Source organism: Gymnoscopelus microlampas (assembly GCF_963454915.1).
Source record: "Gymnoscopelus microlampas genome assembly, chromosome: 13".
Lineage (NCBI taxonomy): Eukaryota > Metazoa > Chordata > Actinopteri > Myctophiformes > Myctophidae > Gymnoscopelus > Gymnoscopelus microlampas.
In genome coordinates, this window is record NC_139950.1 from 943,201 (window position 1) to 968,535 (window position 25,335).

Consider the following 25,335-nt stretch of genomic DNA (forward strand, 5'->3'; position numbering starts at 1 on the left):
GAAGACATAGAACTATACTTCATTTGACCCCTGGCTTGACCTTCATAAAAAATAAAGTTGTGCTTTGACCTTTTTTTCAAAATAACAAAAAATAAAAATATTTGATTAATATAAAACAAAAAACAAAACAGTACATGCTGTACATCATATAATACCTTCATGGCTGAGATAGTTCACTCTAGTGCTGTCCTGTGCATCCACAGGACTGTCCACAAATAACGTTGTGTCTTAATGAAGAGTAGTTTAGGAGACTGCTGTTATAAATGCATCTTTCATATTATATGTAGTAAATGTACCGTATATATATATATATATATATAAGCATCTTTAGCAGGGAACTAATCTTTGTTGACAACGAACCACAGTGGCCGACCGGCAACCGACATCCCAAAACTCTATAGGCTAAGCCACCATTTCACCAAGCAAGCCTCCTGGATTTATTAGAAAAGAAACATCCTATTTCTAGACTGCTGGTCAAAGTGGCTCATAGAGTAGACTAACTTAACAGCCACAGACGACACTTTCAGCCACTGCTTTACCAGCATTCTACATGAGTAATAGGACCTGGATAAGTGAAGCTGGAGCAGACAGACAAACATTTGACTAATGTTTGGCTGGTAGCCGCCGGTGGCTACTCCTAGTGGCCGGTAGCCAGTGGCCGGTGGCTAGTGGTCGGTAAGCCGGTGGCTATCTACTCGCGGCCGGTAGCCAGTGGCTAGCTGCTAGTGGCCGGTAGCCAGTCGCTAGTGGCTGGTAGCCGGAGTCTAGTGGTCGGTAAGCCAGTGGTTAGCTACTCGCGGCCGGTAGCCAGTGGCTAGCTGCTAGTGTCGGTAGCCACAGGTGATCATTTCCAACCCTGGTTTAGTTAACCTTGGCTCCATTGTCTGTCATACTGTTTAAATGCTTCTCAGAAAGCCAGTTTACATGAGTTACTACAGCCAACCTCAAATGCATTGTGCAATGGTTCTAAAAGTGGGGCCCAGGCAGCTAAATTACTGATAGTTAAGGAACCAAAATAGACCCGTCCATTTGGTTCCATTTGTACACTCTCAGAGTTAAATTAACATCAAATGGGGGTCCGCCGCCTGATTTTGTGGAATGAGCCAGAGAACTGAATACTGAGGGAGAGGTCAGTGTGACAGTTTTTCTGAGGAGGGTCAGAGTCATGGGGCAGTTTTTCTGAGTAGGGGGGGACATGGGACAGTTCTTCTGAGTAGGGGGGGACATCGGACAGTTTTTCTGAGGAGGGTCAGAGTCATGGGACAGTTTTTCTGAGGAGGGTCAGAGTCATGGGACAGTTGGGGAGGAGGAACAGGAGGGGAAGGAGGAAGGCTACGTGACCAAAGAGGCGGAGACAATGTCCTTGAGGAGTTTGTTGAGGGCGGAGACCTTGTCCTCCAGCAGGAAGCTCTTCTTCTCGGCGTGCTTCTGCCTCTGCTCCGTCACCTGCAGGGCCTTCATCAGCTGAGAGTTCTCCACATAGAGCTCCTTCAGCAAGACGCTCGACTTGGCGCTCTTTGATATCTGCAGCGACAAGGAAACCAAACAGTTAACACCTGAACCACAGAATGGACGCAAGTAGGGGCCGTGTGTCTGCAAAAAGTGTTTTAGTGACTTTTTGCCTTTCTCTGCATGTATATGGTAAATCAGAATCAGAATATTTTTTTGTTGGCATATCACAGATTTAGAGGTGTAAGACAGTGGGTGAAACTTGTTTTTGTGCAACAAGCTCCATCGTTTTTTAGTTGTTTCCAGAAAAAGGATAAAGAAAAAAGAAGGGATGGGGTGGGAACAAGGTGGAGCAAGGGGGAAAATGAAGAAAGATAAAAAAAAACACACACCCAGTGTGAAGTGAGCGGTGTTCTTTAAGGTCATCACAGTGATGGAAGCTCACTTTAAAAAAAAGTAATTTTTTTGAAGTGCGTGGTGTTATTTATAGGTTATGAATTTCATCATGCATCTCGCTAGCCAATCACAATACTGAGCAAAGGGTCTGAATACTTATCAGCCAATCACAGTACAGCGAAAGAATTTTCACGACGGATGGGTCCCAACCCCACTTATAGGAGCGGCTACACCGCTCAAAAAACGGTATACCAAACCAAAAAAGGTATCTACATATTTACATAGCTACTATCTGAAGACAGATTGCAGAATCTGTCAGCACCACTGGCCTAAACATGTAGTTTTGTTGTTAGTAGGAATACACACAGAGGCACCCAGATGGAAATAGACTAAGAAAGGGGAGGCGCCAAACCGACTTCCTGTTTCTACACAAAAAAAAGAGATAGACATTAAAGGAGTAGTTCACCGAAAATGCTTATTTTCTATCAATTAACAAACCCCATGAAGCCTTGAATTCATGGAGATGTTTTTTGTTTTTGTCGCTTTCCTGAGCCAATAATTTGATGAACAGCGGAGCTGGCGCAGCCACTCGGTCATCGAATTATTGGCTCAGGAATGCGACAAAAACAAAAAAAAACACACACTGGTATAATCCACAGGTAAAGACGTGCTGCGGTGCATCGTGTTTCAACGTTTCTCTGCGTCCAGTATTTTTTGGGCGGAGCGCTCTGTGTGCTTCAAGCAGGAAATCTTTTGGAGAGGATCTCCACTCATCAATGTCACGTTTGATCCTCCAGGCTGTTGTGTGACAACCTGCTCATTTATGACCCGATTACCCTTGTTTCAGTTAGGATATTTGTGCTAACAAGTACATCTGACATGACGTTTGAGCACAGCAACGTCTGAAGAGTTCAAACGTTGAGGTTTCCACCCGGCGGAGACGACATGCTGATCTTAATGGCTGTCTGGTTTCCTGGCTGGCTGTTTTTTGTACCTGTTCTTTGAGCTGTGTGACCTTGTCCTGCAGCACCAGTCGGACACTCTTCAGTTTCATCTCCACCTCGTCCATCTGCTGCTGCATGCTGGACATGACCCGCTCATACTGCTCCTACACACACACACACACACACACACACACACACACACACACACACACACACACACACACACACACACACACACACACACACACACACACACACACACACACACACACACACACACACACACACACACGTTTCAGGATAGTGATTTCAAGAATGGCATTTTAAAAATTCAAAACAAATTCAATAATTTTTCATGAATTCAAAACAAATTCAAATTCTTTTTTTTAAAGAAGAAAAACATTCTATGATTTTTCAAAGGTAAGTGAAAAAGCTCGGAATTGCTGGCAAGGGCAGCTATAGACGATGTTTTAACTCTGGCAGTCAATGAGTTAATCATGAAACAACCATATCTTAGACCATCAAGAAAAACACGGGCAAAAATCCTTGATTATGCGATGGAATATGTGGGGGTTTTATGTGAATTTGTGCGGTGAAATTGCGGGAATTTGCAAACATTTCGGGAACTTGCGAAAGTTGCGGGAAAAAAAAGTAATATGCGTTTTGATTAAAAAAAAGTGATTTTCCTACACGTGAACTACTATGCTAAACTCCGGTTTATCCGTGTGGTTTTACTCCGTCTAAAGAGACTTAAAATGTTAGGCTTACAAGTGTTCCCATCAGCTTCCATGGAACACTACTACTTTTGACTGAGGAGCTGGTTTGCTGGATACCTTTTTGAACGTGGCAACGTTTCAAACTCAGTTTACAAGGAGTGCAATGGACATTGCATCAAGTAGGATAAACAGTAAATTGTCTTCACGAAAGTTTCTTGAATTTTGACGGAGCAGGTTAATTTAGGCTATTATTGATCAAGGGAGGAGAGTGTCTTCTGCTGCACTCTGAGCCGGTGGGGCACACACACACACACACACACCAGGCCTGGATCATCAGCGCAGTAACAGTCCTATACCTGCTGCAGGCTGAGCTGCGTGGAGGCCTGCTGGGCCTGGGAGCGCAGCGACTCCTCCAGCCTCCTGCTCCTGCCGCTCTCCTCCTCCAGTCTGGACCGCAGGAGGTCCAGCGTCTCCTGGGAGCCGCTGCCCGCCTCCTCGCGCGCCTCCTGCAGCTCCCGCAGGTGGTGGGCCTGCACCAGGGACAGAGCCGTGTCCGCACGCACCGCCTGCAAGGACAGGAAAGGAAAGGAGTTCAGAGAAGATGCTGACCTCCAGGACTCAACTCAAACATTATGATGACACTGTATTCAGGGTAGAGTTCTCAACAGGCCTGAAAATTAAGGCCCGGCCCTAACTGGGCCCCACTGGGCCGGCCCTTAGCTCGGCCCGGCCCGAACCGAACAATTACCATTGTCTCTGGAACCATTCCGTTCCAGAGATAATGGCCAAAACATCTTGAAAACGGACACTTTCGCCGGTTTTCGATCGCCGATTTACGATTGAGTTTTGGCCATTGTCGCCTGTTTTTCATTAATAACACGGGCTAAGAACGAACTAGATACCTGGGTAAAGTTCGCTGTGAGCTGCATCCAACGTTATCCACTGCCATTTCCGTCGGCCTTAAGGCCTTTGCAGACAGGGTGCGATTAGTCAATCAGTTTTTACCGCATGCGAAAAGACGCACGAATTGAACTGGGTTCGATTGGGAAAAAACGCATCACCGCATCGCATCGGCGCACGGTAAATTCGGAGCCGGTGTGCATGAGGTCATTGAGAACCATGTGTTCATTTAAAACATGATATTGTCCGTTTTTTCCGCGCACCCTGTCTGCAAAGGCCTTTTTTAGGCCGCTAGGGGCAGTTGAAATTACTTTTTGGGGGATTTCTTTTTCTTTACTTTTTGGGGGATTTCTTTTTCTTTTCTTTTCTGCACGGAACCCGAGGCTCAGCCCGGCCAGACTAATTAGCATAGATTTTGGGCCCGGCTTGAAAACGTCGGGTAGGGTCCGCTTCGGGCAGAATTTGAGAACTCTAATTCAGGGGCCGTCATTTGGGGTCTCAGGGGGATGGCAATTACCACCCCCTAGTGTTCACGTTTAACCTAAAAGTTATGTTATGTGTATTTTCCCCGCAACTCTGTTCAACGCTCTGTTGTAACATTTCCACTATTTTGGAAATGGGGTTTAAGTGGAAACTTATTTTTGCAACCCCCTCTGAAATGACGCCTTTGACTGTACTGTTGATTGTACATTGTGGTTTCCATTGTGGTCCTGTGTATTAAATTCATCAAGACATATAAAGACATACACTACTTACTATACAATAAATCATCAACACTAGGCGCAGTAAAGGTATATTTTTTTGGTGGCATAATATTATGAATTCATCCCCATGTTTGTGCAGAATCTGGGGGGAATGAGACTATCTTGAAGACCAGGCCCATAGGCTCTATGCACAGCAGCCATATTATCACTTCATTCACAGGTGTTACCAATGACACTAATGAAGGCTCTGTTCCATTTAGTGTAGCACAGTGGTTTCCACGACCCCCATAACTCTGAGAGTTACACACCCGTAAGGGGCCATTTGGAAGCCCATGAGGGTCTCTGGGCCCCAACTTTAGACCCACTGGTGTAACGGAGTGTTTCCAGTGAGCCAACATGCACAATATCAGCACCCTGACTCTGTTTGACCATGAATGTAACAGAGCCTTCATTAGTAACATTGGTAACACCTGTGAATGTCTTCATAATATGGCTGCTGTGAATAGAGCCCATTGCAAGTTGCTGTACTCTGTCCTCTACCATCCCACCCTATAGCATAATGAGCAGAGGTTAGGTGAGTCCTAGGTGTGAGGTCACTGTGTCATGACTCTGCCCGCAGACATGCATGGCAGGGTCTTGCAATCACTCCTGTCTGTCAGCCTGTCTGTCCAGAACTTTAGCTACGTGTAGTTTATCAACCTGTGGATATTTAGAACAAAATCATATATTTCTAATAGTCATTAACACTATCATAAGTGTACTGTTCTTCCAAATATAAGGTTAATGAATAATACTGCTACGATGCCACACGTTATCTGTGGTCATGATGATTCGGTCACTAAGGATGAGGTTTGAGGTGTTTTGACATGAACTCTTTCACTGCCAGAGTATATACATTAATAAACCCACAGCCAGAGATTTTCGTGTTTTATAACATTTTCAACTGGTCAAAGACATTTTTTATCCATAATGATCCATCGATCCACCGTGTGTGAACACAGACAGGATCTGTGGCCGATCCCCAGAGGAAAACATTTTCACCCGTGAGGCAACTTTACTTGACGCAGGCACGTTGAAAACACCATCTTTTGTCAAAAATGCACGTCTTTCCCACCTCCCCAACTGGCCACAGAACATTTATATACATTATGATCACTTGTCAGACGGTTGGTAAACAAAGGGGACCACTGTTAAAGTATTACCGGAACTATCGCTTCCTCTGGTAGAGCATGTTGATAGCACTGTGTCTCGTCGAATCCAGGGCAAAACAAATGAACTCAAGATACAAGCATTTGCATGAAACCAATACACAGGAAGTGGACCGAGGCGGAAATCTTCGGATGCTGTTATTTCCGTATCCGTGAGAGTTACAGTGAAAGTGGTCACTCCGGATTATAGAGAACAGCGCAATCTTTTATAAGACAATTAAAGAGTGAAAACTCATCGACGGCAGGCTGCGCCTTAGCAGAATTCGACGAGTTAGGCGTCCATGGCGGTAAAAGAGTTTGAATCAACCAAGGTGTTCATGAATGAACTGGGTTGTTGGTTCTGACCTGGTCGTGGGCCTGAGTTCTGGCCGTCTGCAGGTGGTTCTGTTGGGAGCGCAGAACGGTGCACTCCTGTTTCAGTGTGTGAACCTCCTCTAGCTGGACCGACCACTCTGACAGCTGAGGACCACACACACACACGCACACGCGCGCGCACACACGCACACGCACACACACAGTAAAAGTATCAATATTGCAATGTAGAAGTACTCTGTTACAAGTAAAAGTCCGGAATTAAAAAATTACTTGAGTAAAAGTACAAAAGTATTGGTATCAAAATGTACTTAAACCAAAAGTAAAAGTACTAAAATGTTTGAAAATAGCCTATGTATACAATAGGGCTAAAGTGGTTAATGTATGTTTTACAATGTAATAATTCATATCTGCAAAGTAACTAAAGTTTTCAAATAATTGTACAAGCACAATATTTGCCTCTGAGATGTAGTGGAGTAGAAGTAAAAGTACAGACAATTGGAAATACTCCAGTAAAGTAAAAGTACCTCAAGATTGTACTTGAGTACATGTTACTTTACACCACCACACACACACACACACACACACACACACACACACACACACACACACACACACACACACACACACACACACACACACACACACACACACACTCTGTTATTGGTCTGATGGTAACAATGATGACGGTGATGAAGGTCAGAGGTACGTACCCTGTGCTGTAGCTCCTGGTTTTGCCTTCGTAGTTTGTGGTTCTCCTCCTGCAGAGATGCCGTGAGCGCCTCCTGCTCCTCCTTCTGAGAATGACACGCCTCCTCCTTCTCCCTGCTCACCCTCCGGAAGTTGGCCTCCAACTCCTCCACCTGAAATCACATTATAAACCTGTTAAATCCAACTCCTCCACCTGAAATCACATTATAAACCTGTTAAATCCAACTCCTCCACCTGAAATCACATTATAAACCTGTTAAATCCAACTCCTCCACCTGAAATCACATTATAAACCTGTTAAATCCAACTCCTCCACCTGAAAATACATTATAAACCTGTTAAATCCAACTCCTCCACCTAAAACACCTTTTAACACATTGCCTGCCAAGAACGCATATATGCGTTCTTTAACCCTTTAAGACCTGGAACGCATCGGAGTCATTTTTAGATTTGAGCTAAAAAGCATCTATATATATACAATTTGAATCCTGCGCCATGTTGGTTGTCTGTAACGTTGTATGTAGCCAGTGTGACGTAATCTGACATCACGCCAGTGTGACGTAATCTCACGACAGCATGACATCACATCCTACCTATAAATTCTAGGATGCCGTCAGATCGCACCAGTTCGACGGCTTCCATAGTGGGTTTTGGTCATTGGAGAGGTGATGCCACCTCTTTCTGAAGTGGGTACTTTCAAAGCCTGCCGTGGATTTAGGAGAGCACAAAACTCTCTCTCACACTGTGAGGTGCCTGTAAGGTGGCACTGCAAAGTGAACGACGCGTCACGCTAGACTACGCGGCCCGAACTTCTAGTTATTTTACACTTTGGCTATTCAAAAATAGCAGATATACAAGCTCATAGCGCGGCACCGAGTGCCGCACTATGAGCTTGTAGATCTGCTATTTTTGAAAAAAAAGAGAAAATGCGTGCAAATCTTTGAATATATATATATTTTTAAAGTGATTTTTTTGCTTCTGGGGGTCCCTGGAACAACATAATTTGAGATGGGGGTCGGCAGCCAAATACATATAATTTTGGGGGTCCTTGACATGAAAAGGTTTGAGAACCACTGATATAGAAACATACGTTTTTCAGAAAACCGTTGGGATTTAGAAGACATCTGAATCGGCTTCAGGTGAACCCTTGACTGCGAGAAAATGATAGAAGCAGAAATGACGCCACCACCCCAAAAAAACAACTCTGTTGACTCCCATATGTTATGAGATTTAGAAAAACACATCTAGCTCAGATTTCTTATTTTTTGGGTGAAAACGAGCCATATTCAACTGCCGATAACAGAACGGACGATCGCGGTTAAAATGTTTTTGTTCCGGTGGGTAGACTCTCGAGACCCTCCCCCTCCCCCCAGACAGCTATTGTTTACATCCGTATACACATCGTGGCTTTCCGCGGGTCTCCGTGGATCTTCAAAATAAGGTACATTTATTTCTGGCAGTCAATATGTTAAAACCAACTCCTCCACCTAAAATCACATTTAAAACCTTTTAAATCCAACTCCTCCACCTGAGATCACATTATAAACACCTTTTAAATCCAAAAATCCGACTCCTCCACCTGAAATCACATTAAAACACAAAAAGAAAATTGTTGAAACATTTGTAATAACACAAATATTGTCTGGGGATCCCTGGCACAAAATATTTTCAGGTGAGGGTCTGCGGCCAAATACATGTAAATTTGGGGGTCCTTGACATGAAACGTTTGAGAACCACTTCAAACATTCTTTTGGAGGTATATACACAAGGAATATCACATTTATGGTCCCTCCCTCCATATTGTACTGACCCTCTCCTGGGCTTCCTGTAACTTCCTGTGCTGGGTGACCACTTCCTGGGCGTGGCTGTTCTTGTCTTGACTGACAGCTTGCAGCTGAGAGCGGAGCTGTTCAGTCTGGGTGTCCATGGACACCAGGGAGTCCTGGAGGTCCTTCATCTGCACGTTGCCACGACAACACACAGGGATTTCAAACAAAAACAAATGTCACAACAGAAATGTTTCTGAAAACGTGTCAATCTGTGATTTGTGAAACAGCGTGAAAGGAGCCCTCCACACTAGCATTGCGTTTCCTAAACTCGACTTGACTCAACCGCTATTTATACAGTATAGCACATTTCCAACGACCACGGTCGGACCAAAGTGCTACACCGAGCAAATATTAGGTATTATGGCGTCTCTGTTTCTGTGTGGAAACCTCATACGTCCAAAACTGTTACTTTTCTTGTTTCAAATAAAAAAATAGCAAAAGTAGCAGATCTACAAGCTCAAAACGCGTCGCAAATTTATAATTGTGATTTAAAAAAACAAAACACACATCTTCTATTCTGGGGGTCCTTGGCACAACATATTTTTTCAGGTGGGGGTCCGTGGCAAAATACATATAATTTTGGGGGTCCTTGACGTGAAAAAGTTTGAGAACCGCTGCTATACAGTATGTAGTGCATGTATGTACAGTATGTAATATATAGAATGTATACATTACCTTGGTATTTCTCTCCTCTGCCTCTCTCATCAGTCTGAGTTTATCTTCCTCCAACCACTGGTGCTGTAGAGTGAAACTGCTGAGAGATGCCTCCACCTCCGATAACTTCTGGAGCTACACACACACACACACACACACACACACACACACACACACACAGTTACATATTACACCACACAACACCAGTGTTCATTTTGACAGCGCATCAGATTTAGTTTTAGTCGTAGTCTTTTGAATGAAATTTCATTTAGTTTTTCAGTCTGAAATGTTTTAGTTTTAGTCTATCTTTAATGGACTAAATATCATATTTTTGTCGACTAAATCTACAGTTGATTTAGTCGACTAAAATGTATTTTGGTGGTACCTTGATGGCGTCGCAACACTTGGTTGCATGCTGAAAATAGCAGATCTACAAGCTCACAACGCGTCGCAGCGCGACACGTTGTGAGCTTGTAGATCTGCTATTTTCAGAGCGCAACACCCGAGCGCAAACAAGCATAAAATGACTTGTCTTTTAGCTCTACTGGATCTCTTCTCCACTCGTCCCCCACTGACATTTTAGTCTAGTTTTTATTTGTTGATGAAATTGTCAATATATTTAGTCTTAGTTTTAGTCATCTCAGCTTAGTTTTTATTTAGTTTTCGTCAGTGAAAAAAGATAGTCTAGTTTTAGTCGACAAAATATACACTGGTGTGGACATTTGATTTTTAACCCTTTAAGGCCGGGAAGGGAACACATGTGTGTCATTTCAAGATGTCTTTGGGCTATTCAAAAATAGCAGATATACAAGCTCGTAGATCTGCTATTTTTTTTTGAAAAATCGTGAACATTTGTGCAAAATTTGTATATACATTCTTAACTCAAATCTTTGCTTCTGGGGGTCCCTGGAACAAAATATGTTTAGATGGGAGGGGGGTCCGCGGACAAATACATATTATTTTGGGGGTCCTTGAAATGAAAAAAGTTTGAAAACCATTGATAATATAGCAACATAAGTAAAAAGACATTTGTAAAATCCCCAGAAGCAAAGATTTGAGTTAAAAACTTTCGTTTTAAAAAAGTATATATATATATTCGAACTAAAGATTTGCACACATTTTCACGATTTTTCCAAAAAATAGCAGATCTACAAGCTCGTAGCGCGACACTCGGTGCTGCGCTATGAGCTTGTATATCTGCTATTTTTATATGGCCAAAGAAATCTTAAAATGACACACAGATGCGTTCCCGGTTTTAAAGGGTTAAAACACATTTATAGTCATGGTCATCGGGCTTGGTGTGAGTGGACCTTCAGGGCAGTGCTGTGTCAGAAGCAGAGGTTTCAGTATACCTTGTCCTTGGTGGAGCTCAGCTCTCGGTCCAGCAGTTCCCTGTCGTGCTGCCAGGCTGTCTGCTGCTGCTGTCTCTCTCTCTCCTGATGGTTCAATGCCTCCTGCAGCTGTCTCACCTTCACGGAGGACAGACAGAGGGAGTGAGACATGGTGATGAGGACAAACTGACCGGTTTGAATTCCTGAGCAGGACTGGCTGAGCTGAGCCTTTTAACCAATTTAGACCGGGATCTGTGTCATTTTAGATTTCTTTGGCTATTAAAAAATAGCAGATCTACAAGATCATAGCGCGGCACCGAGTGCCACGCTATGATCTTGTAGATCTGCTATTTTTGAAAAATCTTGAGAACTTGTGTAAATCTTATATTTATTTGTTTTAAAGCGAATATCTTTAACTCCGATCTGTGCTTCTGGGGGTCCCTGGAACAACATATTTTCAGATGGGAGTCCGCGGCCAAATACATATCATTTTGGGGGTCCTTGACATGAAAAAGTTGGAGCACCACTGATATAGAAACGTATGTTTTTTTCAAAAAATATATATTTTATTTATATTTATATATACATTTTCACGATTGTTCAAAAATAGCAGATCTACAAGTGCCGCGCTACGAGCTTGTATATCTGCTATTTTTGAATAGCCAAAGAAAGCTAAAAATGCCCCAGATTCTTTCCCGGTCTGAATGGTCCCCCTCCCAAAACCGCCCTGAAAACCCAAACTGTTTAGAATTGCTTTTACGAGCTTGTTATTGTTATTATATATTAGTCTTAGTTTTTGGCAAATTGTCCTCCTGGAATATGGATGCTGGGTTTCAAGTGGTTAAATCTGTTGGGTGCAGATCAGTATTTGGTGTCAGTATGTTGGGTGTAGGTCAATGTTTGGTGTGTGTGTGTGTGTGTGTGTGTGTGTGTGTGTGTGTGTGTGTGTGTGTGTGTGTGTGTGTGTGTGTGTGTGTGTGTGTGTGTGTGTGTGCGTGTGTGTGTGTTGGGTGTAGTCAGTATTTGGCAGTGATGGAAAAAGTACTTTTAAATTCTTTATATAAGTAAAAGTACCAATACTGCAAAATAAAAATATATTATAATAAAAATAATATAAGTAGAAGTCAATATAAGTAAAATGTTTGAAAATAGCAGATCTCCAACTCACGACGCGACGCGTTGTGAGCTTGTAGATCGGCTATTTTCAAATAGCCTAGGCATAAAATAGGGCTAACGTGGTTAATGTATGTTTCATAATATCATAATTTATATCTGAAAAGTAACTAAAGTTTTCAAATAATCGTAGTGGAGTAAAAGTATATTTCCCTCTGAGATGTAGCGGATGTTACTTAAGTAAATGTACTTAGTTACTTTCCACCACTGGTATTTGGTGTCAGTGCGTTGTCTCACCGTGGCCGCTCCATCCTCCTGCTCCTTGGAGACGGTCGCTAGGCGGTCCCTCAGCATCTGCCCCGCCCCCTGGTCGCCGCGGAGACGCGAGCTGAGCTCGGCGTTCTCGCCGCTCAGCTGGAGGTTCCGAGAACTCAGGTCCAGGACCTCCTCGCGGTACCTGGAGTTCTGATACCGCACATATCAGAATCAGAGAATGTCAGCGCGTGTCGACCGCATAATCCACATAAGGTAGACTGACACTGGTATAATAGGCTCTATGCACAGCAGCCATATTATGAAGACATTCACAGGTGTTACCAATGATACTAATGAAGGCTCTGTTACATTCATGGTCAAACAGAGTCAGGGTGCTGATATTGTGCATGTTGGCTCACTGGAAACACTCTGTTACACCAGTGGGTCTACAGTTGGGGTCCAGGGACCCTCATGGGCTTCCAAATGGCCCCTTACTGGTTCCATTTGTACACTCTCAGAGTTATGGGGGTCGCGGAAACCACTGTGCTACACTAAATGGAACAGAGCCTTCATTAGTATCATTGGTAACACCTGTTAACACTCTGACTGCCGGTCCCGTAGCCTACGGGCCGATAAATCCAACCGTAAAGCGCCGATCCCGTAGCCTACGGGCTGTGGTGCTTTTTCCTTTAAAAAAAAAAAAAAACTTTTCTCAATTTTCGACACGGACCATTTCATTGTAACACCACCGGAAACAGAATTAAACGGGATCCGGTTTTGCCGATCCCATCAGCCCTCGTTCTAATGACGAAACTGAAACCTTATTTTCTCCTTGTAGTTTTTTTCTCCTCGTGATCACTGCTTAAAGGAGCTACACCATGAATTTAAAAAATAATAATAATATTTAATATCATATTGTTTATGTCCCTCAAACGTTTTTCAAAAGGTTTGAGCCTAAATCAAGCCTCAGATATACTCATTCCAACTAACTTCTCTCTGGCTTATAAAGCACTTTCACATGCAATACCACATTGTCCTGTTTGGCACGGGGCGCTATTGAGCCAGTTTGTATGCATGTTATGTCCTGGTTCTGTGTGGAAAAAGTAAAAAAAAAAAAAAACGGGAGGAATTGTTCCCAGACGTGACGTAGGCAGGGGGAACAAATCTGACGGACTGTTTTCAGACCAATTTACATAAAAAACACAGATAGCCTATGAAAGCCTGCATGCTCGAAGTCGGGTATTTGTTGGAACAGAAGAGAGGTGGGGGAGACCAAAAACACACAAAAATGAAGAAAAAGTTAAAATTCATGGTGTAGAGTGTAGACCCTTTAACATAAACCGTTCTAACTACAACATGGATGGCCCGTTTGACACGTGGTCTTCACTGCTCGAACCAGGCACATGTCCGCGATGTAAACAAACAGTGCACAGCTCAATCTTACAGATTTTAACAAGGTCTATGGCCACGTGAAAAAAACAACAATAAAACGTTGCCACTGGTGAGTACATTATGACCTCTGGCGGTCAATGTGTTAAGGAAGTTAAAATATGGCTGCTGTGAATAGAGCCTATCTGCAAGTAGGTCCATGAGGAAGAGCAAAGAAAAACGTACACAAATACCTAGACATATATTACTTAGCACGTTACTAATTTAGCCATGATTTAACCCATTAGGACATATACCGTACATGGGCAACTGGCGGCCCAGCGCGCAGGTTAATATACTGAATATATAATAATAAATATAAGGAATACTGATAATATTATTGATTTCAGCTGTTACAATTCCAAACATGCAAACATGACCCGCTGTAATTACTTCAAGTTCATAAAGTTAATTTGAAATTAAATAAAAATGTTACTTGTCAGGATTCTAATATCAAAATAGCAACACATAATAATCAGGAATCCAATTCAAAAATAGCAGATCTACAGTGGTCACCTGTTCATTCATGCACGATCTTCAAACGGCCACCTATTGGACATCAGAGGTTTTCAAAGGTTTCTTTAGGCACCTTTCAAAGTTGACGCCCACAGATTCTTAGCGCCTCCCATTGAAATGATTAGAAAGTGTAGTGTGGCCGTTCAGCCACGAGGTGGCGCTTGGTATCAAAATGTATTTAAAAAAAGTAAGTAAGGCCTGTGTTCAAAATGTTACTTGAGTAAAAGTACAAAAGTATTGGCATCAAAATATACTTAAAGTACCAAAAGTAAAAGTACTAAAATGTTTGAAAGTAGCCGATCTACGAGCTTGTAGATCGTCTATTTTCTAATGGCTAATATCTAATAATATTATATTACTTATTACTTGGAATCAAGAGTAATATATTACATATTACTTTATATTACTTTCCCCGTGCCCCCCCCCCCCCCCCCCTAAAAAAAAAGACGTGTACAGTTTTTAGCCTTTTAGAACTGAATCCAATTTAATGGAACAATAGAAAACAGTTTTTATCTTTTTAAGTATTTTGCTGCTACAGATTCCATATTTGGAATTGGAACAATAATTATCCTTACAGGAACAACATAAATCTGAACTGCACACACTGGCTGCAGCCTCTCAAAAACTGAAACAATAAAGTAAACTTTTTGAACATTTCTTAACCTTTTCACTTACAACAGTCAATATTAATTAGCCTATTAAGATATAGAGCAGTGGTTCTCAAACTTTTTCATTTGAAGGACCCCAAAATTGACACTTATTAGCCCGCGGACCCCCATTTCAAAAGATATGCCAGGGACCCCCATAAGAGAAGATTTTTTACGGCTCTAGCAGTGATTCTAAACCATTTTAAATTCAAGGACCCCCAGTTTGACATGCATTAGGGCTACAGACCCCCATTTAATGGCATTTCTATCACTTGGACCGCAATTTATAATGTAAAATCAAACGGGTCCATTTGGTTCCATTTGTACACTCTCAGAGTTACAGACCCATAAGGGTCCATTTGGTGCCTAATCTATCATTTAGCTGGGGACCCCCTGGAACTCCCTCAAGGACCCCTGGGGGTCCCCGGACCCCACTTTGAGAACCAATGATATAGAGGAGAGGAGAGGAGAGGAACAATGTTCTTCTCCTCAGCAGCAGTTTGTTTCTATCAGTCTGTCTATCAACGACATGCAATGACATGCAAATTAACTGGTTTAACATCTTGGCCAGGGTCTCTAGCCAAACTTCATGTCATCACAATGGACTCAGGAGTTGTGCTCTCCCCCCCGCACACACACAAGCACATTTTTATTTTGCAGTTTGTTTTTGTTAGATTTTTAAGTGGATTTGCTAGTTTCGTTTTTAGTTTGTGAAAAGGCCTAGCTTTAGTTGAGTTTTTAAAATTAGTTTCAGTGTTAATTTTACTTGTATTATTGTAAGTGTATTCAGGGGCAATATTCAACAAACTCAGAATAGTGAAAATGGCAGATCTACAAGCTCACAGCACGTTGCATTGCTACAACTGCTGTTGTCATTGGCTGCAGAGAGAGAGAGAGAGAGAGAGAGAGAGAGAGAGAGAGAGAGAGAGACTTAAATCAGGGGTCTTCGACAGGAGGTCTGAGACCCCTAGAGGGTCCTCAGAGTTACTGCCGGGGGTCCGGCAGTAACGTGTGGTTCCACAGTGTGGTGGGAACAGAGGTACTGTAGGGGGGAGGGGAACCTGATAGCAGAGTTCCTCAGCTTATTTGGAATACTGTAGTGTAGGCTACACAGTATATCATTAACATAACCGGTTTTGCTACCTGCTACCTACCTCCCCCCTACTGTCTGTCTGTCTGTGCCCACACGCTGCACAGTCAGACACACACACACACACACACACACACACACACACACACACACACACACACACACACACACACACACACACACACACACACACAGCACAAGTGTTTGAAAACTTGAGTTACTTTGTAGATTTAGATTATTATTACAAAACATACATTAACCATTAACCTTATATAAACGTTGTCTATTTAAAAATAGCAGAACTAAGTTACACGTTGTGAGCTTGTAGATCTGCTATTTTACATTTTGACATAACGTGTGAAAGAGGACTTTCTGCATAACAAGTAGAGAGAAAGAGAGAGAGAGGGAAATACTCCAGTAAAGTAAAAAAAAATAATACCTAAAATCTTTACTTATGTACAGTACTTGTGTAATGTAATTTGTTACACCACAGTAAAATGTTTGAAAATACACTGTTGTGTAAAATGTTTGAAAATATTTTGATGCCAGTACTTTGTAGTTTTACTCAGTAACATTTTTAACACAGGCCTTTTACTTGTAAAATGTAATGTAATTTTTATATTGTGGTAAAAAAAACTGGACATTCCGCATGGAATTTGCAAGCTCATAGCGTGGGATTCAAACCCCGAAACCCGGGCCGTAAAATCACTGGACATCAGCTTTAACCACAAGAGGGACTCTTACTTAAGCATCAGATAGATACATACGACTTAAAACATCCCATAAGAGAGAATTTGATGCATTTAGGGTTGACCTTAAAAGGCAGGTGATGCCCAGTTAATACTGAAGACAGAGAGAGAGAGGGGTGCTTGAGCTAATGTGAGCATTTTTTCCACCACTGAGAACATGATTTAAAAAAAAGCTAAATTCTCCCCCAACCCCCTCTCCCTGCTGACTGTAGCCTACCTAACTGTGTGTGAAGGTGGCCAAACTTGTTTTGTGACAACAATGGCCAAGCTTGAAGCCACTGACTGTCTATTAGCATATGTTAACCATGATCCTCTCTCACTGAATGAAAGGAAGGGGTCGCGAACAGCGTTGCCATGTTTGCTTATTATAAGCAACCTGTTTTTCTGTAAAGTTGCTTGTAAATATTGGTAGAAGCTGGCTGCTTTTTATTTGAGAACTTGAGGTGCATATAGGTTTAATGTGCTCATGTGGCCTATAATAATCAATCTCTTTTGGGCTTGTTTTAATAGACCTGTTTGCTTATTACTCTCGCAAACTCTGGCAACACTGGTCGCAACAGCTGTCTCCTATGACTGAGAGAGAGAAAAAAAAGATTGAGAAAAACACTGGCTTATCCTCTGTTCTTTAATTGTTGTTCTTCAGTGGTGGAAGAAGTACTCAGATATTTTACTTAAAGTAAAAGCCACCACATATACCACTTAAAATACATGTAGAATGTCCAGTTTCACAGGTTATCAAAATATATAAAAATCCTTTGAAAATAGCAGATCTATAAGCTCACAACGCATCACATGGCTATTTTTAAATAGCCAACGTTTATATAAGGCTGAAGTGGTTAATGTATGTTTTGTAATAATCAAAATCTACAAAGTAACAACTAAGTTTTCAAATAATTGTAGTGGAGTAAAAGAACAATATTTGCCTCTGAGATGTATAGTGGAGTAGAAGTAAATGTACTGGAAATTGGAAATAATCTAGTAAAGTAAAAATACCTAAAATCTTTACTTATGTACAGTACTTGAGTAAATGTAATTTGTTACTTTACACCACTGTAAAATGTTTGAAAATACACTGTTGTGTAAAATGTTTCAAAATAGCATTGTGAAAATTGTGAGCTTGTAGATCAGCTATTTTCAAATAGCCTATGTATAAAATAAAGTAAAAGTACTGGAAATTGGAAATACTCTAGTACATAAGTTTGTTTTATTAATTAAATGACAAATTGTCTGCATTCATAAGTTCTCTAATGACTTCTGCTTTTAAGAGATAAACTGCAAGTAGAGTAATTGCTTTCCTCTGCTCTCTTCTGCCACCTACTGTCCACCTAAAATGAAAAACTTAAAACACACCCCCAAGGCATAGCCACACCCCCAACCTTTCACAACCTAAGGTTATGGTGGGTTATGGTGGGTACCTTTCAGAGACTCCGGTGCGTATGTGAATAGGTGACCACTGTACAAGCTCAAAACGTGTCGCGCTGCGACACGTTTTGAGCTTGTAGATCGGCTATTTTGCTACTTCTGTCTGACCCAACGGTATATGCAATGTGGCCCTCTGGAGTGAGTGTGGATATATAGTGGCCCTCTCCATCATCAAAGTTGCCCACCCCTGCATTAGGGGCCATTCACACTGAGCACTAAAAATCGTCAAATAGATGGCAGAGTTCACACCAACTATAAACCATGTGAACAATATAGTTATAGTGCTCAGTGTGAATGGCACTTAAGACCTGAGGCCGATTCCTGTCTTCTAAATCATAAAAGTTTTCTGAAAAACATGTGGCTATAATTATGTCGTTGCTGTCGGCCAGAAACCTCTTATCTTCATATTTTAACTAGGGCTGTCAAACGATTAAAAATTTTAATCAGATTAATCACAGCTTAAAAATTAATTAATCTATGATTAATCACCATTCGAACTATGTCCAAAATATGCAAGTTTTTTCTGTATATTGTTGTGGGAATGGAAAGATAAATGAAATAAGGCTGATAAATCCATTTAACATACAGTATGTATGCATGTTTATTATGCAAGGGATAATGCATGGGGAGGTAGTCATTATTGAAATTTAAAGCCCGACAGGGCGATTAACCACCGAGGCGAAGCCGAGGTGGTTAATCGCCCCGAAGGGCTTTAAATTTCAATAATGACTACCTCCCCATGCATTATCCCGCTTATTACACGGCTACTTAATACATACATAAATACATTTACCCAAAAGTAACAACAAAACGAAGTATTTCCTTGCTTACGGCAATGAAAGTATTCCATAAGTATTGGGCTGGGCGGACAAGTTCGCCTCGCAAAAACAAATGACGAAATGGAAAAAAACTCGCCCCAAAACACACTCGCCCCCCATTCTATTTACTGCCGATTTGCCTGTAATACCGCCGGATTTGCCCCAGGGCGACTATGTTTTGGGGCGAGCGTTTTGGTATTCCCCCGTTGTTGTGCCACGATAAACAAGGAAGTGCAGTGGATCAAATAGAATGACTTTTCGGTTATTGCATCGTCTATTTCTCACTTCAAATGTTTTCAAAAACATTCTTGAGAGCAACGTTTAGTTGTAAATGACATTGGTTGTTTGTTTACATGGCTGTCAATGTTGGATAAAGCATAAAATCAAGCAGCGCAGGTTGATATGAGCAGGTGTTCTGAGTCTCTGATTACACAGTTTCCTCGTCGGTCTCACCGGTCATTATCATCGGTCATTATCCAGAAATAATGACCGATGACTGACCAATCAGAATCGAGCATTCAACCAAGCCGTGTAATAAAACAAAATAAACAAATTAACAAATCCATCAATACAGCATGGAATTATGGACAAAATCGTATCCAACGATAACAAATTATTCTAGTCTTGGGTCTGAGTCTAAATCTCATCAAATGCCGAACAAATAATGCACCTTGATATGAAAAGGGTTGAAAACCACTGCTCTAAAGGAACATTCTTTCTTTAACACACTTACTGGCCAACTTGGCCAATAGCCATTTCTCTTATTTGAATGAAACCTCTTTTCTTTTCTTTTTGTCAAACCAAAAGGAACATGGCCAACACAACATGGCCTACACAATTACATGTGGTTCTCTATTCATCCTTTAGCCAGTTGCTGAGGCACACCAACTTGTCCACATTTTCTGAGAGTAAAGCTGACCGCTTCTTTTGCACAATGTGACCTGCAACTGAGAAGAGTCTTTCACATGGAACTGTGGATGCAGGAGTGGCTAGATATTTGCGAGCCAGTGGGGCCAGCTGGTCATGGGCTCCTGCATGGGATGCCCACCACTGCAAGGGACAGTCCTCCATACTAGTGGTGGGCTCTGCTCTGTACCTGTGTATGGCTCTGTCAGGCTGTAACTCTTCCTCCGATTCTGAATCTGAGCCCATCTGTAGAAGAATGTTCATTTTCTTCTTGGGTGGTCCATCTTCAGAAGTGTGGGGAGTTCTTCTGGGTGGTGAATGCAGCATGCCTCCAAGTGTGGTCCACACCGCTTCTCTGTCTGTCTTGGGCAGGCTCTTTAAGTCTTTAAAACGTGGATCCAGGGCCGTCGCCATCTTGAGCCATTCATTGTTGGTGTGTTCTTGGCGGGAGGCTAGGTCTTCCTTGAATTTTCCCTTAAATCTCACCACATATGCAGGGTCCTCATCAGAAACTTCCATTACACGACGCAAGTGGCAGAGGCCAGGTAGTACCACAGAACAGGAGACGTTGGCCTCCCCACCCAGAATCTCAGTTAAATATGTGCAGTGGACACACACACACACACACACACACACACACACACACACACACACACACACACACACACACACACACACACACACACACACACACACACACACACACACACACACACACACACACACACACACACACACACACACACACACACACACACACACACACACACACACAGACAGACAGACAGACAGACAGACAGACAGAGAGACACAGACAGACAGACAGAGACACAGAGAGAGAGAGACACACACACACAGACAGACAGACAGACAGACAGACAGACAGACAGACAGACAGACAGACAGACAGACAGAGAGAGAGACACAGACAGACAGACAGAGACACAGACAGACAGAGAGAGACACAGACAGACAGACAGACAGAGACACAGACAGAGAGAGAGAGAGACACACACAGACAGACAGACAGACAGACAGACAGACAGAGACACAGACAGAGAGAGAGAGACAGACACAGACAGACAGACAGACAGACAGACAGACAGACAGACAGAGAGAGAGACACACAGACAGAGAGACACAGACAGACACACACACACACACACACACACACACACACACACACACACACACACACACACACACACACACACACACACACACACACACACACACACACACACACACACAGAGAGAGAGAAAAGGAAAGACACAAGTAAATTACTTGAACACAAGTTGTTACATTTAATAGTAGATTAACGTTCAATATTAATTTAATTTCAGCCTACATGAATGGTCACATTATATGATGGAAGGCTTACCTGCAGGGCTCTAGAAGGGTCTCCAGTCTCTGGATTTTGTCCCATTCTGGTGCCGTCAGCATAACAAGTTTATGCTGCTGTTGATCCAGGGTTGCTTGTATTGCATCTTTGTTGCGGATCAAGCGCTTGACCATTTCCAACGTGGAATTCCACCGTGTTGGAACGTCTTGGATCAGTGGCTCCTCCGTCTGTTTGAGTTCCTTTTGTTCTGCGTGCAGCTCCGCTGTGTTAGCCGGGCTGTGCTTGAAGTGGCCCACAATTTTGCGACACTTGGCCAACGCGCCGACGAATCCGCTGTCAGCGAGACTCACAGTGATGCTTCTCTGTAAGATGTGGGCAATACAGGGCATGTGCTCGTACGGCATAATACGAGCTGCAGCAATCATATTGCGCGCACTGTCAGTCCCTACGGTTGTAACTTTCCCTTCAATGTCCCACTTGCGTGCAACAGTTTCGAACTGTTTTGCACACGCCTCCGCAAAGTGACGTTCTTCTGTTTTCATTACGGTTAGCACAAATGATTTCAATTCCCATGTCTCAGTAATTTGATGTGCAGTTACTCCCAGGTAGTTATTGTTACTCACTGACGTCCAGTGGTCTCCTGTCAGGGCGACATAATCCGCTTGAGCTAAAGCCTCTTTTCTTTTCTCCTTTTCAGTGTCATAGAGTGTGTGGATTCTGGTCATTATTGTGCCTCTTGATGGTGGCTTGTAGGATATGTCGAGGGACGCAACTTTCAAAACATCGGCGAAGCCCTTGTCCTCAACGATGCTAATCGGTCTACAGTCCTTTGCAACCCATTTGGCAATTGTGTTGGTTAATTTATCCGAGGTGGACTTGCTTACTGACCTGCGTTCATTCAGCGTGGTCTGACGCAGGCCAGCTGTTGCACTGGAGGCCGAAGCCCCAACAAACGCATGCTTAGCGTTGATATGGTACTTTAAGCTAGAAGTGCTGCGGTGGAACTGAAACTCCTTCTTGCAGTGCCTGCAAATAACTATTTGCTTATTTATTGTTCCATCTACTTTCTTTTTAAACTCAAATTCCCCATCCAGAGGGCCAACCTGTTCTTGCTCCATGTTTACATGTCATTCATCCGCCCTGCTGGAACACTAGAGCGAGTGAGCGACGTGTGTTGGTGGAATTATGGGATGTATGGGGCGGGCCATTCTGCGCATGCGTTATATGCGTGAAATATTTTAACACAATTAATCCAAAAAATTAATTACCACCGTTAACGCGATAATTTTGACAGCTCTAATTTTAACTTTTGTGTTTTTTCGTAAATGAACGTCCTTCTTGATCTTACTACAGCGTCACACAAAAGCATCAAAGCATCAGATCTACAAGCTCGAAACGCGGCACGAAGTGACGCATTTTGAGCTTGCAGATAGGGACACTAGGGTTTAAGTGGTTAACTATAAACCATGGCGGATGTGTGCCGTGTCTCCTAACGTGAATCCGTGCAGTTAAAAACATTTGAATAACTATTTAATAATTATATGAATCAAAAGAATCAAGCGTCTTATAGCTCACCTCTTTGTGGAGTCTCTCCTCTTCCTCTCTGCTCTTCTCGTGTTGTCTCTCCATCTCCTCCACTTTCTGCCTGATGGAAGGAGAACAACGTGAGTGAGTGAGTGAGTGAGATAGTGAGTCAGTCAGTCAGTCAGCCAGCTAGCTGACTGATTCAGATATGTCACCAACATTAAGGAGCACTTCACCCGTTTTCAACCTTAACTTCATATAACTGGTCCTCACTGGTGATACGCGGGCCGACCCGTAGCCCGCAGGTCCCGCGGGTTGAACCACAGGGCCGGCGGACAGGTTATAGACTTGACGCAATTATCGCGGGGCGGGCGAAGCGGGTCAACCCATGGAAGAAAAAAAACACTCTTCTCTCTCCCTCTGGAAAGCAATTGAATGGACTTGCTTGTGTGTTTTTTTTTTTTTTTTGGCGGGTTGCGGTACGGGCTGGGTCGTTGATTTATATTAACTTCTGCGGGACGGGTTGGGGCGGGTTGGGCTCCCGTGCGGGGCGCGGCGGGTTATGAAAGACCTGACCCGCACTTCACTAATGTCCTTTCTTTAGAAGATGACACCTTTTCTGTCTACTCTGTGTGTCACATTGGTGGGCTGTGGACAGTTCAGAAACATGTCTACCAGTGACATCATCAATGGGGAATCCAAGCTAATAGAGACTGCAGCCTTTCTCATCCTGGAAAGTTAGCGTGCTGAAATAGAATTGTTTTTGTATTAACTCATTCACTGCCATAGTAAATAAATCAGCCACTGCCAGCAAATTTTCGTTTTCCTTATCTTTTCAACTCGTCACAGAATATTTATGTCCAGTATGATCGATCCCCCAATCGTTGCTAAACACCGAGGGTTTCACTGTGCTTCCGCGAAAAGAAAAAAAGAATCAACGCGATAGCATGTCTCGTCAAAGATGCAGGAAATCCAGGGAGGCGAGAAGAAGGCTTTTTTCCAGATATGCTAACGAGGAAGTGAATGGTGGAGATCTTGCGATAACGTGATCTCCTGGATCTGTGTCTGACTGAGAATTAGATGGTCACTCATCAGGGTCCCCACACATTTTTAGCAGTGAATTTCCAAAACTTTTCCAAAACTTTTCCAGTATATTTAGCCCAAATTCCAGGCCTATAAAACAATCATTCAGCACAATAATGTGTCTCTTACTCCTATGTACAATGCCCAAAGATAGGCAGTGTAGCAAAAATAAAGCATAGAATATAAAATAGTACAATTTCATTCAACATTTCGTGCAAAATTAGGGCATAGAGACCCTGCGAGCGAAAATAGGAGGGGTGGACGACGTCGTTGCACGGTTCGTTGTCGCTCGCGGTAGGTCAGGACGGTCTCATTCAAAAACATGTATTTTAATGAGATTTCATCGCCCGCTCGCTTCGCGTCACGTTGCATCGCTGGCAGTGCGGATGGGGTGTTACAGCCCGTTCGGCAAAAAACTACTTATGTTACATATTTCGTGTAATGTTATACATGTTTATGAAAATGTTTTGTATTAAAAAAAATCAATAGCCAAGAACAATGCATAGCCAAATATTTTTCCAGGACCCTTGATAAATTCCAGGACCTTTGATCAATTCCAAACCTTTTCCAGTACTGGATTATTATTTTTTTAATTTCAAAATATTTCCAGGAATTTCATGACCGTGGGGACCCTGTATCTTAGCGAAGAGCACCATCTAGCGTAAAAACTAAAAACAACAGGCGTCAAAAGATGTAGTTTGTCCGGGAACTAGTGAAAATAGCAGATCTACAAGCTCACAACGTGACGCGTTGTGAGCTTGTAGATTGGTTATTTTCACCACTTCTTAAACATTTGTTTTTGAATGTATGGAATTTCTTGGATTTTGGGGATTTATTCATGAAATTATTTTGAAAAATAAAAAAAACAAACGTAGGAAATAAAAAAAATAAAGGGGACCACATAAAAATTGGTCCGCGACCCTCAACTGGGTCCGCGCCCCACTGTTAGGGAAACAGCGCATTAGTGTAATCGTCCTTACTTCCTCTTGGCGAGGTCGTCCTCCAGGGTCTGTATGTCCTGCTGCAGCACCGTCAGTCTGTCCGTCAGAGAGCTGTTCTCTGATTGGAGCTCCTCCAGCTGGGCCCTGGTCAGACACACGGACAGAGGTTCACATACAGTACGACGGCTAAAAGTTACATTTATACTACCAAGTTATGACGTAACGCCTGCCTAGAAGAACTGACATTCATGCCAACAACCAGCGGTGGTGGAAAAAGTACTCAGATATTTTACTTAAGTAAAAGGTACAGTATCAATAGTGCAATGTAATACTCCGTTACAAGTGG

General features: G+C 42.6%; 1 protein-coding gene across 2 annotated transcripts in view; it reads right to left on the reverse strand.

Annotated features, from left to right (window-relative positions):
- Nucleotides 1-6: 6 nt before the first annotated feature.
- ninl (ninein-like) overlaps nt 7-25,335 on the reverse strand; it is a 115,814-nt gene continuing 90,485 nt past the window's right edge. Inside the window, exons 21-32 of one of the 2 annotated variants that reach the window (XR_014602101.1) lie at nt 25,029-25,133; nt 23,017-23,086; nt 12,565-12,732; nt 11,176-11,292; nt 9,845-9,958; nt 9,151-9,297; nt 7,343-7,492; nt 6,663-6,776; nt 3,862-4,071; nt 2,840-2,953; nt 795-1,524; nt 7-694 (exon numbers count right to left, since the gene is read on the reverse strand). Coding sequence is in view for 1 of the 2 variants with exons in the window: in XM_084076483.1 (XP_083932609.1) it covers nt 1,333-1,524; nt 2,840-2,953; nt 3,862-4,071; nt 6,663-6,776; nt 7,343-7,492; nt 9,151-9,297; nt 9,845-9,958; nt 11,176-11,292; nt 12,565-12,732; nt 23,017-23,086; nt 25,029-25,133 (1,501 nt within the window). In the remaining variant the exon portion in view is untranslated. Of the gene's footprint in view, nt 1,525-2,839; nt 2,954-3,861; nt 4,072-6,662; nt 6,777-7,342; nt 7,493-9,150; nt 9,298-9,844; nt 9,959-11,175; nt 11,293-12,564; nt 12,733-23,016; nt 23,087-25,028; nt 25,134-25,335 lie in introns of both variants that reach the window. The other variant, XM_084076483.1, reaches the window with a different exon arrangement.